This window comes from Podarcis bocagei (genome assembly GCF_964188305.1).
Source record: "Podarcis bocagei genome assembly, chromosome: 17".
NCBI lineage: Eukaryota > Metazoa > Chordata > Lepidosauria > Squamata > Lacertidae > Podarcis > Podarcis bocagei.
The window spans coordinates 24,793,598-24,812,874 of record NC_138143.1 but is presented as its reverse complement, the minus strand read 5'-3'; the positions used below and the strand labels follow the sequence as shown (position 1 = coordinate 24,812,874).

Below are 19,277 nucleotides of genomic sequence, written 5' to 3'. Positions count from 1 at the left end.
TAGGAGTTTGATCTGTAGGCTGTAGAATTGAAAGAATTCTTTTTTCTTTGTTCAAAAAGAAAACAAAAACCACATAGGACGTTTCAGTAACCAAAGGGAATTGTTCTATGCAATTGTATGCTTTCAGCCAGATAACTACACTTCATTACATGTAACATACAGATTTTTCTTTAAATAAATTTGGTTATCATAGTTTATAAAAACTGTACATCTGTACAAATGTAATTTCAAATTCAGTTATACTTTTCCCACTTCAAAGCATATTCATTCACTTGGTTTTCAGGGATGTATTGTGATAATAGTACTATTTTTCAGGTAACAAAGAACCTAGCAGCATTTACCTAAAATTGAACTTTCCCTCCTCAACATTTTTTGGTATCACTCTAATTTAGATTAAGATGACCATTCAAGGTGCATCACGTTGCCAACAGGAATTTTGAAACTAATTACTTTACCACTGCACTGGTACCTTGGTTCTCGAACTTTATCTGTTCTGGCAGTCCGTTCAACTCCTGAAACCATTCCGAAAAATGTCCAGCTTCTGAAAAAACGTTCACAAACCGGAACACTTACTTCCGAGTTTGGAAGCCAAGCTGTTCGAGTACCAAGGTACCACTGTCGTGAGACAATCACAGTATTCAGTTGGATATTTTAAGTGAAATCAGTTTAAAGATGCAGAGCTAGGTGGGATTTCCACAAGGGAAACTCTCTGCAGGTTTCTTAGTGTAAGGTTAAATGCACCTTTTAAGCAGTCCAGAGATCCAAGAATGACATTTCTTTCTCTCTTTTTTTTTAAAAAGGGGGGAGGCTGTGCCAAATGAATTTAGGGAATAAAAGAACACTTTGCCTCCAGGATGAGTATTTTGGGGTGGGGGCATATATGTGGGCTTGTATTGATGAGTCAAAATAGTATGTATTAGTGCTTCATGATCATTGGTCAGTAATCCTGTATAAGGCAGGCCAATATTATTCTTGTATTAAAGATGGGGGACCGAGGCCAAGAGAATGGCAGAGAGAGTGGTACTAGGAGCTGGTAGCAACTTCCTTACGTAAGAGGTGCTTTTTGAATTTAGTGAAATTATTTTACTACATGTTATTATGTTGTAAGTTTCAAGATAGCAGCTTTGTGTCAATTCCCACGTAGCAAAGTGGACGACCCCAGTAAACTTTATATGAATTTTTTTAAGGTTACAATCATGATATAGGAATCAAAGCTTGTTAACAGAGTTAAAGAACTGTGTGTTAAATATTTTGAATGTCTTGAAGCACTGGAATTCTTAGATATTGTAAGCAGTAATTACTGTATTCAAGCAGTATAGAAGTTTCAGATCCTATTTGTTTGAAAGCAACAGCTGTTGTGAAATGGGTGACCAAATACTGCCTTTCCCAAATCAGTAGTAGGCTCTAAAAGTGGTTCGGTTCAGCCATTTAGAGGGTTAATTTTCTTGGTGTGCCTGGAAAGGGCCAGGGTCCATATGAGCCATTCAATTTCTGTTCACTATAATCATTTGGGAACAGTAAAAGGTGATACATTGTTTCAGATAGTGTGGGCCTCCAGCTGTGTCTATTTAATTAATTTGAGCTTGCTTTTTTGGTAACAGAATGCTTAAGGAAGCAGTTGATTCTGTCAATGTTAACCCATGTGTTCCTTGAAACATTCTTTGCTTTTTATATTTTTTTAAAAAAATATGTTTTGCAAAGGAAATCCTAGTGGATGTTTCGGAGTTACAAAACATTCTGTGAATACACAGAACACATAGCAATGCTGCAATTAGAAAAAGACTTCTATCGCAGTTATCAAACTTTTCCAGAGCCTAGGTACCATAAATGTGTATGTATAATGTATAAATGTATACACACAGTTGTGACGGTAAAGAAAAGGAGGTACTCAGCCATTCCAGCTAATGGCACAAGCAATCCCCCCATTTAAAACTGTAACCGCCTTGAATTATTGCTCATTAATATTTTTATCAATAGCACAATTTAGAGTCACAATCCTTGGTCCAAGAGTCTGTTCTCAGCAAGGTTTCACTCCCTTTGAAGGAAAAAGTCCACAGTCTTGGAAGAATCATCTTGGGTTCTGGAGGCTCAAGCAGTAAGACTGGGCAATACCAGCTTTTCAACATTGTGATGTATCACCAGACAAACATTGTGATATAGTGATACATCACGATGTTGAAAAGTGGAGGGAGGAACAAACTTTCTTCTTTGGCGATCACTCGTAGCCAAGTAAGATTGTCTTCCATGAACATGGTCTTAACAGTGAGTCCATAAGTGACTGTGGAGGCCAATTCTGGATCCACACGTCCTTCCAAAGTGGGGAAATTGGTTTCCGGGCGGGAGTTGATCATAGTGAGGGTTTGCCAAATGTGCCTTCCTCTTAGCATGTTTCTCCTTTTCATCCTGAGTTTGAGCATCTTCAAAGCCCATGACACCTACGGTAAAGGCTGTTCTCCAATTGGAGCGCTCGCAGGCCAGTGTTTCCCAATTGTCAGTGTTTATACTACTTTTTTATAGATTTGCTTTGAGAGAGTCTTTAAACCTCTTTTGTTGACCACCAGCATTACACTTTCAGAATAGAGTAGTTGCTTTGGAAGACGATAATCAGGCATCCACACTACATGACCAGTCCAACAAAGTTGATGTTGAAGAATCATTGCTTCGACACTGGTGATCTTTGCTTCTTCCAGTACACTGGGATTAGTTCGCCTGTCTTCCCAAGTGATCTAAAAAATTTTTCGGAGACACCGTTGATGGAATTTTTCAAGGAGTTGGAGATAACATTTATAAGTGGTTCATGTTTCACAATCATACAGTAATGGTTGGTAGTATAATTGCTTTGTAAACAAGCATTTTGCTTTCCCTGCGTATGTTCTGGTCCCCAAGCACTCAGTGTAGTACCATGGCAATGAAAATAATAGAACTGGGGTGATAACACAACCATGTTTAACACCTGATCCCATTGTGATAGTTCACTTTGAGAGCCATTGTTATCTGCGATTGTTGCTGTCATATTATAATGGAGGAGCCAAAGGATGTTTACAAATTTATCTGGGCAGCCAATATTCAAAAGGACAGTTCACAGGGCATTATGATTTAGTGTGTTGAAGGCCTTAGTGAGGTCAATAAGACCATATACAGGGCATAGCTGTCAATGTTTCCCTTTTTAAAAAGTAAATTCCCTTATTCCGAATAGGATTCCTCGCAAGAAAAGGGAAAAGTTGACAGCTATGATACAGGGTTTGGTTATTCTTTCTGCATTTTTCTTGAAGCTGTCAAACAGTGAAAATCATGTCCACTGTCCCCCTAGAACAGCCTTTCTCAAGCTTGGGTTCCCCAGATGTTATTGAGCTACAACTCCCATCATCCCTAGCTAGCAAGGCCAGAGCTCAGGGGTGATGGGAGTTGTAGTCCAACAACATCTGGGGACCCAAGGTTGAGAAACACTGCCCTAGAAGGTCAAAAACCATTTGGGGATTCAGGAAGAGTAGCCTCGGATATTGTTAGGAGACGGTTTGCTAAGGTCCTTCCAAGAATTTTGCTGGCTGCAGCTAATAAAGAGATGCCTCAATTGTTTCCATAATCCATTCTATCACCTTTTTTTAAAAAAAAGAGATTGATAATTTTGGCATCCCTAAAGTCTGCTGGGATCTCCTCTCTCTCCCAGATTTTTTTGATCAGCTTGTGAAGTTGTTGTGTAAGTTCAATTCTGCCCACTTTGAAGACTTCGGCAGGTATCGTTGGCGTTGTTGTTTTTCATTTGGTTAATAGCTGTACACAACTCTCCCAGATATGGAGATACTGCAAGCTCATCTCTAATTTGTTTTTGCAGAATTTGTGAGAGGACCTCAGCAGCTACAGGGGAGTTGTGGTTAAGGAGATGCTGGTAATGTTCTCTCCAGTGCTTCTTTATCTTTTAAGTGTGGTACCATCTGTTGAGCGTAGGGGGCATATGTCATGATTTATTGGCCCATAGATGGGTTTTTTGGCTTTAAGAAACTCTGTGCATAATGAGTGTCGGCTAAGTCCTGGATCTCTTGAGCTTTTTTATCCTCCAGGTGTTCTTTAGTTTTCTGGTTCTTCTTTGAACCTCAGTCTTAGCATTGGCATAGGGTTTTTTTCTTAGTGGTGCAGTTTCTAACTCTTTGCCAGATCTGAAACGCCTTCCTTTTCTTGTCAATAATGCGTTAAATCTCACTGTCATTCTCATCAAACCATTCCTGGTGTTTCTAGGTTTGGTATCCAATGGTTTGTTCAGAGTCTGCAATAATGGATGTTTTTAGCTTGGTCCAGTGTTCCTTGATGTTATCAGGGCACTCCAAAAGCATATGGTCCTTAAGAGTCATTTGGAAGCAATCCTGCTTAATAGGATCTTGAAGGGCTTGAGTGTTCATTTTGCGCCTTGGTTTCCTTCCTTGAAGCCTGCGTTGAGGTATAATCTTGATAGCCATTATGGAACATATTAATTAGTGATCTGTTCGGCACTCGTCATAGCTTCGGTAAGGAGCACATTACGGCAGTCTTAAGGTTGGACAATTACATATTCTAAGAGGTGCCAGTGGTTCAACGAAGGATGCCTCCATGATGTTTTTAATTTATTGTTCTCAAAAGAGTGTGTTGGTAATAACAAGGTTGTGCGCTGCACATATAGTCAAAAGTAAGATTCTATTCTGGTTGCTGTTGTCAATTCCTTCTTTCCCAATAGTCCCAGAACACTGATCGAAATCTTGCCCAACTCTTGCATTAAAATCACCCAGAGACCGGTAGATTCTTATCTGCTGTGGCCTTCATCCACCTTCACAGCTGTTATAACATACCTCTTGTTATCTTCCGCCTGTTCTGCCGTTGAGGACTTCTTGGATCATTCTTTGTCTAGCTCCTTCTCTTTGACCTTACCACCTTGGGTGACCCTGCTGGGAGTACGAGACTCCCAACGGCTTCACTCACAAGGGTCATAGGAACGTGCAAGCCCACTCATCATGACAAGGTGAGACGAACCCAATTAATAGAAGATGTGCCTGCCTTACACACTTCAGTAATGCTGTTTTCATCACTGTTTTGCTTGCTGTAGCTTTGCAATGTTGCTCTGAAAATATCCCATGTTGCTGTTTTATTCAGTAACAAATACTGTAAATTTAAAAACTACGTATACCCAAGATTTCATTCTAATAATATTCAGTTGCAACGAGGCATGGGGCCTCCATACCATAGCACCTCTCACTGTTCAATTTTCTGTGTCTCATCATAACCTCTGCAGTCAATACACAACCTGTTTGTGTTGCTGTTTTGACGCTAAGTTCATAAATCAAACATGTGCAGACAGGTGGCTTGGTGGCTGCTCACCAACTTTGGGATAAATTTATTCCCAAGGGACACCAGTTCCTGATGCTTTTTCCAAGATACAAGTGATTTGTTTATTTATTTTAAACTTGAGATGAGCACTTCGCATCTGTGAATATGGATTGGTTTGTTTTTGCTGTACTTTTCAGCCCCCACTGTCATTAATACTTTTCATTAAAGTCACTTCTTTTTACCATTGTGTTTCTGTTACAGTCATACCTCGGGTTACAGACGCTTCAAGTTGCGTTTTTCGGGTTACGGACCACTGAAACCTGGAAGTACTGGAACGGGTTATTTCCAGGTTTTGGTGGTTGCACATACACAGAAGCGCTAAAGCGCGCTTTGCGCATGCACAGAAGCACTGAATCGCAACCCGCACAGATCACGTTCGCAACCCGAGCATCCACTGTTATATTAGTAAGAATATACTAATATGCTTTCATATGCTTTCATTTTCTGGAACTTTCAATGAGAAAATGCTGTGAATACCTAGATTTAGATTGCCCCAAACATTTGGGAACAGCTAATTAAAGCCTTAGAAATCACCCAAATAGTTATACTGTCGTACCTTGGAAGTCAAACGGAATCCATTCAGAAAACATTTGGAAACCAAAGCACATCTTCAGATTGGCTACAGGAAGCTCTCCTGCAGCCAATTGGAAGCCGCAGAAGCCCGTCGCACATTCAGCTTCCAAAAATAGTTCGCAAACCGGAATAGTCACTTCTGGGTTTACGGCATTCAGGAGCCAAAACGTTTGAGAGCTAAGCTGTTCGAAAACCAAGGTATGACTTGGTATATTAGGTATATTAACTAATGCATTAACTTAAGGAGAAGGCCATAGCTCAGTGGGAGAGCCATCTGTGTTTCATGCAGAAGTCACTTCAAGGAATATCTTATGCCTGAAATCCTGGACAGTTGCTGCTTTCCAGTACTAAGCTAGATAGATCAGTGGTCCAATGCAGTATAAGGCATTTTCTAATTTAAGGGTATGGCAAGTGTGACATCTTGCCCCTGCAATTGAGAGGGCCATGGCCATGTGATGTCAGCATGCCCCACGACATGCTTGTGCCATGCACATATGACGTGAGAACACCCCGCAGTGTACATGTATGTCTGCCGGGCAATTTTGAGGGGGCTTGGCCCCTTCCTTGATAATTTTTGGGGGCCCTCACCCCCCGAGCCCTCCCTAGATGGTGGGCCTGGGGTATAGTGTATTTGTCTCAGCAAATTTAGCAGGAAAATATTAGTAAGCATTTCTTCTTCTTCTTTCTTTCTTTCTTTCCTTCTTCTTCTTCTTCTTCTTCTTCTTCTTCTTCTTCTTCTTCTTCTTCTTGTAATTTGGATTCGTTTTTGTTTTCTAAGTGCTTTGTTGGGGGGAAATGTTTAGATGGCAACCCATAGCAAATAAAGAGAAACTGGATGTTTATAACCAACAGCATGAACTGTGGGGCTACTCCTATCGTGGAGAAAGCTTAAATGTGACTTGCAAATAGTCTGTTGTTGTGTCCAAGAAAAAGAAGACAGCTGAACTGTGTGCATGAAATTCTGTGTATGTGCACACTCACATATGTGTGCATGTGTTTATTTATAAACGATCTCTCTTCCAGCTGGTAGCAGAAATGGGCTTAGGTTTTCTGCAGCGACTTCTTCCCATCAGGATTATGTTTGCTCGTATCTGGTTCCTGTGTCATGTCCAGTCATTATATACAGTTCTTGATCTAGCCACTTTTCTGCTTCCTGAACGCCACTTGATTAGTTAGTGCATTTTCCAGTGAGCTATCTAGGTTTTAGGCATTTTACAATTATATTTCAGTAACCTTTTGATGCAAATAGCTGAAGCAATCAGTTATGAAATTGGTCTGATTACTAGAGAAGTGAAAAGAAATTGGAGGGCAGAGGAAGCAGTGTGTTCATTTTATATCTGAATTGTTTCGGCTGTTTGCTACATAGCAAAATAAGCATGCAGATTTCCACCTTCCAAACACTCTCTAGTTATCAGCCCAATTTTAGTTTTAGACCTGTTTCCTTCTCCACTTAATGAATTTATGTTTAGTTAATCTAGAGGGCACTTCTAGACAACCTGTGTATTGAGCATTCATCCTGATTTGTTTGCAGGGAGATCAGATGAAAGTTGTTTCCTTAATGAGCACTCATTCTGTTATGTTTACAGACAAGTTAGATTATGTTGTGTTAAGGCAAATGTTATCTCACAGTTTCGAGTGCATTTTCCTGCCACTTCCCTTATTGCAAACAGTTAAATCTTTTTTTTTGGGGGGGGGGGAGTAGATTTATTGCGCAAGGCCTCCCAATCAACCCAAATTGCACAATCTGAATTTGCCAACGTTTGACTGAATCCTACCCCAAAATAGTGGGAGTCTGGAAGCACCTCTAGAATTTTACTATTGCCGTTGCATATCTAAACATAGGTAATATTTGATACTTACTCAGGATCACTTGCCGTGATCTGAATAAAAAGTGTGCGAGGAATTATTAAACTCACAATCTGCAGTTTAACTTCAAATACATTGTTAGAAACATTTTGGGGGAATGTCTAAGATACATATTGAGGGAATTCTTTGTGATGCCCACCACCCCATGCTAGATAAATAAATAAACAAACACATAAATATGTGTGGCCTCCTTAAACCCTTTAGAATTATCCAGGCATGAAGTATAACAGGGGGAAATATTCGTTTATTTAGATTCATATACTGCTCTACCGCATAAGATTTCAGGGCAGTTCACAGAATAAAATACAGAATAAAAACAAGTACATAAGTAAAGCAAAACGGTGGGGGGGGGACAATAACCCTCCCTTCCCACAGAGACATTTAAAAGGCTGAAGAATATTAAGCAGCCAAAGGTCTGGTTAAAGAGGAACATTTCTACCTGTCGCCCAAAAATATATAATGAAGGGACCAAGCGAACATCCCTGGGGAGAGCATTCCACAAATGGGGAGCCACGATAGAGAAGGCCCTGTTCTTGTGTTGCCACCCTCTGGACCTCAATTTGTACTTTTTTAAAATAATAATAATAATAATAATAATAATAATAATAATAATAAAAACAATAACAACATCAGTAGCACTTCAGTCAGATAGAATAATGACCTTCACTAGTGAGTTTCTTATAAGGTAAATAGGCTCTTGGAAATATTACCTTCATGAGGATCACAAATCCCTAAATCTTCTTTCCTTTGCAGAGATAAGAATAATAATAATTACTATTACTTATACCCCAACAGAATTTAAAGCACAATCAAACATTAAAAACTTCCCTAAACAGGACTGCCTTCAGATGTCTTCTAAAAGTCAGATAGTTGTTTATTTCCTTGACATCTGATGGGAGGGCGTTCCACAGGGCGGGCGCCACCACCGAGAAGGCCCTCTGCCGGGTTCCCTGTAACCTAGCTTTTCTCAGGGAGGGAACCACCAGAAGGCCCTCGGCGCTGGATATAGATATCAAAGTGACACACGACAGCATTGGGGTTCTGGAAAACCCTAAAGTAGATCGCTCTCTTGAGCATTACATGTATATTTCACAAGGCGTTCTTCTGGTTTTGTTTTGTAGCCTAACAACAGTGGTCAAGTAGTAGGGAAAATGCCTGGCCATTTTACTCCAGTTTTGGCACCCTCTCCCCATCACAGTACGGTGCGGCCTGTGACCCTGACCATGACAGACACTAAACCCATCATTACATCCACTGAAGGTGAGGCATCTTCACCTACAGCAACCAGTAAGTATTTTTCTAGGAAACAAACGCTGTCCATCAAAAATAAATAAATCAAAACCATTTCAAATTAAGGCCAATATAGGTGCCTTTTCCTCCTATTTGACCAGGCAGATGCTCAAAGTCTGATAATAAAGGACACTGACAATACATTTACTCTGTACAGTTATAATAATTCAAGTTATTGTATGACATTTGTGACACGGCAATCACAATCTCAGGGCAGGAAATCAAACTAATCTGAGCATCAATTGCCAGGAGAGAATGAAAGCTTGATTATTAATTTAAAGATGGACATTCTCGTGACATTGAGAAGCATACTCGGATTGGAAGCTTTTTAAATTTGCCAACACCTGGAATCCAAAAAGGGAGTGAGACAGACAGGAAAGAAAGAGATTCATCTGATTCCTCCCAAGTGAGCTTTCATCCAAAACATACTTAATCAGACACATGATCCTCAATTAACCTAAGCATTTTAATTCATTAGAGCTGATACTGAAAAATCTATGTGGGTTAACTATATTTAACGAGAGTTTGAAAGTTTTGCATTTGCTAATTCGCTATGTTGAGTACCATGGGTTGTATCCAGCTACACAATTGCACACACGGAACAATTTTCACATGCAGCCCCCCTCCAGTTGCTCTGGGGGTTCTCCCAAACCTCTAGAGCAGATGTTGGAGGGTGTGCGCGAAAGTGAGGTGAGTAGAAGTTCCACACGTGTAATGATTTAGTTGAATACAAGCCCATATAATTACCCTATAGCCTTCAATGGAATTGCAGACATAGACATGCAGGGCCTATCAACTGTTAGAGCCACTTACAGGAATACAGCAGCCACAAGGAGAGGCCTGGGAACTTCTATAGGCCATGGTAGCCACCCAGTTGCTGCAATTAAGTGGTCGCCAGTTAGGTTGTCCCGTGGAATGAAATGCTCCTGGCACCAGTGTCCACCAGGAATGTGTGGTTAGTGGCATGAGAATTTTGCACACAGGCCAAGCCATGCATTATTTGCTTACATTATGGATGTCACATGAAGTCCCCACTACCTCAAAGTGCATCTTGGCAGTTTCCATGTAACTGTTCTAACACATTGTGGTTCTACATTAACCTCCACGTTAGTCTGAAATTCAACATTGCAACTGTAATAAAAACACCACACAGACAGACAATCCCATTGAACTCAGCAGTGTTTTTGAGTGGACTTTCATCGGATTGCACTGTTAGCAGAAGCAGAAGTCATTACCTACTAATTAATGAATTACTGTATTTTTCCGTGTATAAGACTAGGTTTTTTTACCCCAAAATTAGGGTTAAAATTGGGGCTCGTCTTATACACGGGTAGTGCTAAGGGGTGTTTTCTTAATTAGGAGCCCCCCAAAATAGGGCACGTCTTATACATGGGAGCGTCTTATACACGGAAAAATACAGCAATTAATAGTGTTGTAATCTCTTCTGATTTCTTAAGCGTGCACAATTCTTGAACAGTAAAGAAGTTTTTAATTATCTATTCTTATTCTACCCTTAAGAATGGAATGAAACTAGAGCTTCAGATTTGACTCTGAGTATTAGTTGTTTCATTATATCTCATGTGCCTTCCAAGCAATATGGCACTAGTTAAGCAGTCACGAAATATTAAAAGCTTAAATAGTGTTTAAGGACGCAAGGGAACCCATCACATACACATCGCAGGTGCATTTCTTTCAGGATCATACTTTAGGTCTTTGAGAAAGGATATGATTAACACATGGCGAACATTGTGTTAGCAACATTCCCTTTGTGCATAAAGAGCAAAGGTATGCACAAATGGATTCCATTTGTGCATGAAAATTGCATTTATTTCAACATTAAATATTAAAGCAGTTTTACATATCTAAAATGTATTACTGGCTGTGAATAGATGGTTCTTTAATCTTAACATTTCACCAGGAAAAAAATGTAAAAGATTTGACCACTTCTATTTAAGCCTTGTTAAAAACTACATAGAATAATACGCACCATGGAAGAATTTCTTCTATGCATCTGGGATTGGCTGATCTATAATACTTTCCAAAGAGATGCTTTCAATTTTATTTCTAATGAATTAGAATTGGCCAAAAGATAAAAGTGTCACCAAAATGTGACATTAAGATAATTCACAGTGCTGTTACCTATTCCTAGTTATATATCTTTATCCTGATCAGTGTGTACCAAAGCTGATTTAAATGGCTTTACACAACATTTCACAAGTAAAAACTACTTTTGCTGAAATTATATGGAATAACACGTGTTCCTTCTTCATAGAAATATCACTTTACATGTAAACATGTAATCCATTTTTATGTTGGTTATTCAGTAAAATGTTCTTTTAAAAGGAAATAAATAAGACGCCATTTGTTTGTTTGTTTTAAATAGAAATATAATACCATTTAAATCGATCCTTTAGTGCTTATCTATTTGTTCTTTAGGCCATTGGCAGTAGGAAGTTAATATCACCTTACTATGAAATTGATTCAGGTAATGTAGATATTTTCAAACTAGGAGTCAGAGTAAAACAACCCACTTCTTTTGACACAGTCAGAAGTTAATGACTTTCAGTCAACACACAACTATTTTCAATTCAAAAGGTAACCTACAGGGGAAAGGTGAATCATTCCATTAACCACACACATGGGGGGAAAATGTTTTAGGAGCTTCTACATTATAGGTCAGTTTTCTAGAACTTACACTAAATACATTTGCTCCACAGTTTTCCGGTGTACAAAGCGCGAACATTTTAAATACAGTATTCGTATAATAAGTAGATGCTGCTTATATTAACTTCCAGAAGAGGGATTCCTATATCTCCCTTTAGAAAAGGGGGGGGGGACAACTCATTTTAAAAAATAGCCTTAGCCAGGGCTTTTAATCAGCTGGAACTCAGTGGAACCAGTGGCGTAGCGTGGGTTGTCAGCACCCGGGGCAAGGCAAGTAATTTGCGCCCCCTAACCCATGGATTTGCGCTCCCTAACCCGTGGATTTGCGCCCCTAAACCCTAACCCCCAGATGTTGCGCCCGGTGCGGCCGGCCCCCCCTGCACCCCCCACGCTACGCCACTGAGTGGAACTCAGTTCCAGCACCTCTCAGGTGGGAGCTATTGCCATTCTAAGAGAACAAGGGAGACATTCCCTCTTTTTCTAGGAAAAATAGCACTGGCCTTAGCTCGGTTATGTTCTAAATCTGAGTGGCACTACAAATAAACCTCATTCTACTGTAGCAAATTGTTAGTCTCTGAATTTTGTTGTTTATGTGACTGCATTGAATGAGCATCTGGCTGCACGTCTCTTAAAGTGAGCTGGTAAAAACACACACAACAAACTTGTATCATGTAGAGAAATTGTCACTGGCAAGGAAGGTAGCCCTGCCTTCATTCAGATTCCATTGAAGTCCATAGGTGTTATAAAACCCTATCCCTTAGTCAAATTCGTTCTTCGTAACTCTGAATTTCTCGTGTTTAAATTATACAGGGTAGAAATGGATAGGTGTCTATCTTCATCAATCTGTTTTGTTCTTCCTTAATCAGCCTACACAGCCTCAGGCACATCCCAAGCCAATCGATATGTGGGACTAAGTCCAAGAGACCCTTCTTTTCTACACCAACAACAGGTGGGCAAGTTTCACATAGGTATAAACAGTAAAAAGATGAGTATTTGCAATAAGTCCCTGCATCCATGTCGCCATTGACCTTAAAACTAGTACAGGATGAGTACCCTTAAACAAAACCTATTTGTATTGCAATATTTGGATAACTACAAGATGCTTCCGTAGGGTTCTATAAAGGCTTTTCCACGGTGAATCTTTCAGTTGCGTTATTTCTAAACTCCTGGAAGTTGAATATATATGAATGCCTCTGTGAAGAAGCAGTACTACTAGTCAGAATTAAGTAGGATTAAGCAATACAATAGTTGATTCTCCAGCTATCTGATATCGTTTGATATTTGAATGTATACATTTATAGTTTTGAAAGAATAACAATACAATAAAATTCAATTGCAGAACATCATCATTCCTAGATTAATACATTCGCAGTGTATTGTTGATTTTACTGTGACGCAAGCTCCTTTTTGTTCCAATTTCTTTTACATCATTTACATTTCAAGTAGCATTTTAGATTTCACACCTCATTGATGCTGTAAATTTAATGAAAATAAATTGTTCGTCCAAAATGACAGCTGAGATTAATAGTGGCTAATAAAACAACCCAGCCCACCACCAATTAATAGTAGGGGCATGCAATACTGCCATACTGCTAGTTAGGCATAGAAGAAAACTAAATTCTGAAGCGTCAGAATTAAAATGTGCTTCATGATGATGCAAGAGGCTGTTTTTACAACTTACACAGTTCTGAAGCCTAATGTTGCCTATGCATACATTCTTTGTATGGTGATACAGTTAGACTGTTGCATCTGGAAATTGCACCTTAACCACCGAGGCCCGAGTGGCATTATACATATACCTTATGCAGAATTCAGTGAAACTTCACACATAATAGCTGATGCACAACAAAGGCTTTCTTGTTCTTTACCAGTGAGACTTCACTGAAAACATCTGCAAAGAGAAAATACCAAATAATGATTGGCTATTTCAAACCAACTATTTAAAGTTTCTGATATTATGCTTATAATTCGACCCGTATGCAGTCCCTTGATTTTATGTACATACTTTCCTTTCTAAACAAAAAAACACACACTCTTTCCTACACTGGATTTAAGAAATCTAATGGAACTGCAGTATTGACTTTCTTTAAGCTATGTTAGGCTGCAGTCCAAAGCCCTGATCTCTGCTTCTTGAGAGGATTTTGCTTGCTACCAGCACCAGAGTTTATGCTGGCAGAATGAAGCATAAGGCCCCCTCAAACAGAATGTTAGAAGGGCCAGCCATGTATGTATCTTCTGTGTCTTGAGTCAGTTAGTTATTCGGAGACCATTTGGCCTCGCTTTGCTGCGCCAGCTTCTGGATGGCGCAGCAAAACTGAAGAAGAAAAACCACACTCCCCAATTTTGCACCCTATGTGGCACAAGCTGGCAACGCTCCAATATGTCCCAGTCCCTCGTTAGGACTGTTTTGCCCTTCCATCTATTAAGAAAGGGAGCAAAACGATTCCACATTCCTTGGTACTCTCTAGCAATCTTAACAATATATGCAAATAAGCTCGTCGCAGATTGGCAGTCCTCATGCTACAAACTCCATGTTTGCTCAATACGTTTTCTGATTTATTTATTTATTTTTAAAAATGGTCTTTTTCATAGATTGGGTTGTATACGACTGTGTCCCTCTATCAGTGGAAGGCTCTTTGACAAAGCATTAATTTTGTTGGCTTTCATAATCAGAAAGGGTGTGTATGTGTGATGTGTGTGATTTTTGCATATCACCCTTTTGTAAATGCAAATTGCAGAGTCAGCTGTTTCAAAAGTACCCCAGCCCTCCAGAGCAGATTTTGGGGTTCAGCAGGAGGTTGCAGAGGGCATGTGGTGTTAACAAAAATAGTATCCCACCCCTTTCCACTCAAGTGAAATTTTGCCCGATAAAAAAGAATTCCACTGGTAGAGGCACACAACGAGATACAATTCAATATCAAGACATTAAGAAAATGCTATAAATGTGTCTGTATCTTCATGCAGAAATATATTCCTGTAAGGTAAAGTTAGGAGAAAGAGCTGGAGAGTTTCATAAAGTATTACTCTTTAATGGGTATGAATTTGTTGAGAGTTGAAAAAGCCCATTACAGTGGTACCTTGGTTCCTGAATGGCTTGGCTCCCGAACAAATTGGAACAAAATAAGTGTTCCGGTTTGCGAATGTTTTTCAGAAGCTGAACATCCGAAGCAGCTTCCACAGCTTCTGATTGAGTGCAGAAAGCTCCTGCAGGCAATTGGAAGCCGTGTTTTGGTTTTTCCAGTGGTTTCAGGAATCAAACAGACTCCCGGAATGGATTAAGTTCGAGAACCAAGGTTCCACTGTATAGATCCTAGACCCAGGCAATCATCTATTTGCACAGTACAGGAATAGGCTCCCTGTTTTATCTTCCACCAGGCTCCTAAAATAGCTTGTGATGTGAACATGCCACTTGGAATCCCATATGCGCAATGGTCTGATTTTTACCATCTCTTTAAGGTGGGATGAATGTGCAGATTAGAGGTTTTATGTAGGAAACTGGTTACATCACATTAGGTGCATATAGGTGGAAGGGCCCCCATTCCCACTCTACCACACAGATGGATCATCAGGTAAGTATGTGAAGTGGGGCAATAGCCCCCTGCAATCCCAAATATTCTTCATTGTGTAGAATGAGAGCTTGGAATATTTTCTTTTTATTATTATTTAAATGTAACTGCAGTTGGAGAGGAGATGTGAGGTAGTAAAAAAATAGTGAAAGGGTATTTTGCCATTTCCTCCCCCCCCCCATTCTGTAATTAATTATATGTTTAGGTGTACTTTTGTGTACAACTTTTTGCCCCAGTATATGATAATGGTCACAAACACAGTGACTATATAGGAATAAACAAATGCATGGAGCATAGGTCTATCAAGAGCTGATGTTCTGAAGCAGTTTAGTACTGAGTACTAGAGGCTGTCAACAAACTATAGGGAACAAGGATGCCAACTCTATGGAGCTGAGGTGTCTTCTCCCCCCAAAAAAATATCTGCTGGGAGGGGTCTGGGCCATCTCATTGTTAAGGGGCTGAGTTCAGGGTGGCTTCAGTGGCCGGCTCCTCCTGAGCGCAAGGGAGGAGGAGCTACTGGCAATTGAAACTGCTGCCCTGGGCTCCGCGCTCAGCCTCCTCCCAGCGCATGATGTCACACACCCATGGCAAGCACCTGTGAAAGGGAATGACCTTGGCTATCCTGACTTCTTTGCGAGTTTCAGGTTGAACATTGCTAAATGCAACAAGTGAAAGGATCATGGTCTAATCTAGGAAAACACCGTATTTTTCAGTGTATAAGATGCCCCCATGTATAAGATACCCCCTTACTTTTGGGGACCCCAAATTTAGAAAATGGGCACATGCACTATCCGTGTATAAGATGCACCCAGATTTTTAACCTTATTTTAAAGTAAAAAAACCGAAACCTGGTCTTATACACGGAAAAGTACGGTAATTCTTGGGTTCTTAAAGATACTTAATTAGGAAATAGGTTACATTTGTGGCTGCTTTGTAGAAATAAGATGCTGCAATTAGAAAGCTATAGGCATATTAAAAAAATAGGATTTCCAACTGCAGTCATACCTTGGATCCCAAACGCCTTGTGAGTCGAACATTTTGGCCCCCGAACACTGCAAACCCAGGAGTGAATTCCAGTTTGCAAAATTTATTTGGAACCCAGACATCTAATCCAGCTTCCGATTGGCTGCAGGAACTTCTTGCAGCCAATTGGAAGCCATGGCTTGGTTTCCAAACGTTTTGGAAGTTGAACGGACTTCTGGAACGGATTCCGTTCAGCTTCCGAGGTATGACTGTACTTATTTGATATATGGCTCTTACTCCTAAAATTGTCTCGGAAATGACAATGCATATAATGTTATTGTCTTGTGTGTGATGGGGCAAGGTAAAGCACACATGCAGAAATTGCCTAAATTACTTGGACAGAGTAAAGGTTATGCTTTGGTAAGGCAGAAATAAGATTGATTTACTGTGTCCTTTCATTACTTTACAACAATTTAAAAGAGACCACTTTTCCTGTGGCAGGTCCTAAATGCATTTGGTTTAAAGTAGGCCGTGATGAATGAATAGAAAAATCAAGGGGTACATGAAATAAAGGCAATCAATCATTTTATATTAGTTGAGAGAAATTCTAAATTAGAAAGCCAATGGTTTTAGTTCCAGAGAGGTGTTTTAAACATTCACCATTCCTTTTAATATACTTTGACCCCTTAGGAATAAATATTGTCACAGGTACATTCTGTGTTTCACAGGAGGAGCCATTGGAGAGATTTATTCTCTCAGGTTATGAGAGGTATTGACGTTTATTCTTGAGTGCTTTTTTATTATTAAGTAACATAACATAGCCTATATAAATTGTAGTAATGACCATAAATTTAGGCTGCTTGTATAGTTGACGATTCTCCTTAAAAATAGTCTCTTCAAAAAAATAATAGTTTGGTGGAATTTCCAATGAAGCAATTTATTACTGAAAGTTGCTGGAATGTTTCCATCGATGGGAGCATTATAAATATAATTTTGAGAGCTCATGTGCATGGGGAAGCAATATGACATATAGATTTTAATTTACAGACCAGGACACTATGAGATGCATGTTATTAAACATGTAACTTAATATGCGGATAGCTACAAAGTCAGGGTTATTATTAGGAATCATAAATCTAACCATTCCTTTTTCTGTGGTGGTCACACATTGGCTCCTAGCTACTTTAAATTGCTAAATATTTCCATGCTAAAGAAACAATAGCATAATAAATCTTAAAAAAAATTTAAACACAGATTTTTTTTTTTAATGCTGATAGGGCTATGCAGCTGCTGATTTTTTTATTTTTTTTATTGAGTAGCCAGTCATAGAATTGTAGAGTTGGAAGGGACCTTGAGGGTTGTCTAGTCAAACCCCTTGCCATGCAGGAATTTGTTTTCCAGCATGGGGCTCAAACCCACAACCTTCAGATTAAGAGTCCATTTCAATAATTGCTGTGCATTGCTTTTAACCATTTTTTTAAAAAATAAAAAATTGCTATACACTGCCCTGGTGTTTTGTGGGAGGGCTGTATGTAAATACTTCTATAACTAAATAATGTAGACGACCACTTTGAGTCAATTGCGGCGCAGATGAAATTGTTAATATTGGTAATCAATGGATTACTCTGGATTCATTTCCTTCACTTTGTTTTCTTCTTTGTTCATGGTTAAAGAGCAAAGATTCTTAGTCCTTAGTTTTGCCACCTGACCTTGATGTTGTTAATCAAAGAGTAATGCATCAAGGAGCTTCTGGTTCTATAGAAGCTGCAAAGGGTTCCATAATGAGATGACTGGCAGATACCTTGTCTGCCTTTTCTTAGCTTTCCTAGGGCAGCCTTCCTCAAATGGGCACGCTCCTGAAGTCTTCACTGCAAGTCCCCTGAGCCCCAGCCGACATCACCATTGCTCTGAGATGATAGTTGCACTCCAAGAACAATAACAACAATTGGTGGGCACCAAACCAGGAAGGGTGGTTCTATGGTATACTTTCAGTTTGCATAGGACAGGCACGTCCAACTTTGACCTTGAAACCCCCCCCCCCAAAAAAAACCCCAGGGCTTTCCTTCCTAAAAAAAAGCTCAACAACTTTGACCTGAACCCTGAACCCCTTTGACCTGAAGGGGGTAGATCACTGCCAGTTTTTAACTCTGTGAGCAGATCACAGTCTCTTGGGAGTTGGCCACCCCTGGTGTAGGGCAATGGTTGAGCTCAACATGACTCGTTGTCAACTTGTTGTAAATAAAGATTTATACCTTGGAGCTTATCTCAGAATCTCCTACAAAGGTAGAGAAGGTTTTGCGGCAGACAGATCATTGCAGAAAGAGTTCTGGGGTCGGGGGCTGAACTTTTAATGATCTGAAGTGAAACTTTTGCTAATGAACAGGCTCTTTTCCAACTCATACCATTGGCTGGCGTTATAGCCAGGATTTCAAATGTTTAATAGTTTGTAAAAAAGAAACTGGAATTGTATATTCCCCTGATTTATCAACTGCTGTTTTTTTTAAAAAAACTTTTCACTAGAATGGGCTAGGAAATGATGTGAAACTTAAATATTTATTAAAGTTTTAAAATGCTTTGTAATAGATCACCTTTCCACCAAGGCAAGTACATTTTCACTACCTAAATGTTATAATTCTAATTTCTTATGGGCAGGACGATATTACAGAGACAATATACCTAATTAAAAAGCCTGGGGAAGTGAAAGCAGAAGAGAATTATTTATCATATTTAAAATGTTAGTCTTCTATGTGCTGGTGTTGGTCCAGTTACTGATACATTCTTAATACCATAGCACTACATAACATTAAGGTATGGGTTTTTACCAGTGCTTGGACTCTGAGTTTGTAGATATATATAGGGGTACATAGAATTACCTTTAGGCAGGCTTGCCCCCCCCCCCCTTTGCACCAACCCAACAATATGAGATGTAGTTAAAGAAAACTACAAATCTCGCACGCCAGATTGGCATTTCACAGCAGCCATTCCAGCAGGAAGTTGTAGCTC

At 39.6% G+C, this 19,277-nt stretch overlaps 1 protein-coding gene across 16 annotated transcripts in view; it reads left to right on the top strand.

Moving 5' to 3' along the window:
* The window catches only part of NFIB (nuclear factor I B), a 307,373-nt gene that overhangs the window by 261,421 nt on the left and 26,675 nt on the right, over positions 1–19,277 (top strand). For 6 of the 16 annotated variants that reach the window (XM_081176528.1, XM_081176519.1, XM_081176534.1 and 3 more), the window contains exons 9-10: positions 8,913–9,078; positions 12,612–12,694. The exons of 4 other annotated variants lie outside the window; for them this stretch is intronic. In XM_081176528.1, the coding sequence (XP_081032654.1) occupies positions 8,913–9,078; positions 12,612–12,694 (249 nt within the window). The remainder of the gene's footprint in view (positions 1–8,912; positions 9,079–12,611; positions 12,695–19,277) is intronic. 6 more of the 16 variants (XM_081176529.1, XM_081176527.1, XM_081176520.1 and 3 more) reach the window with 2 other exon arrangements.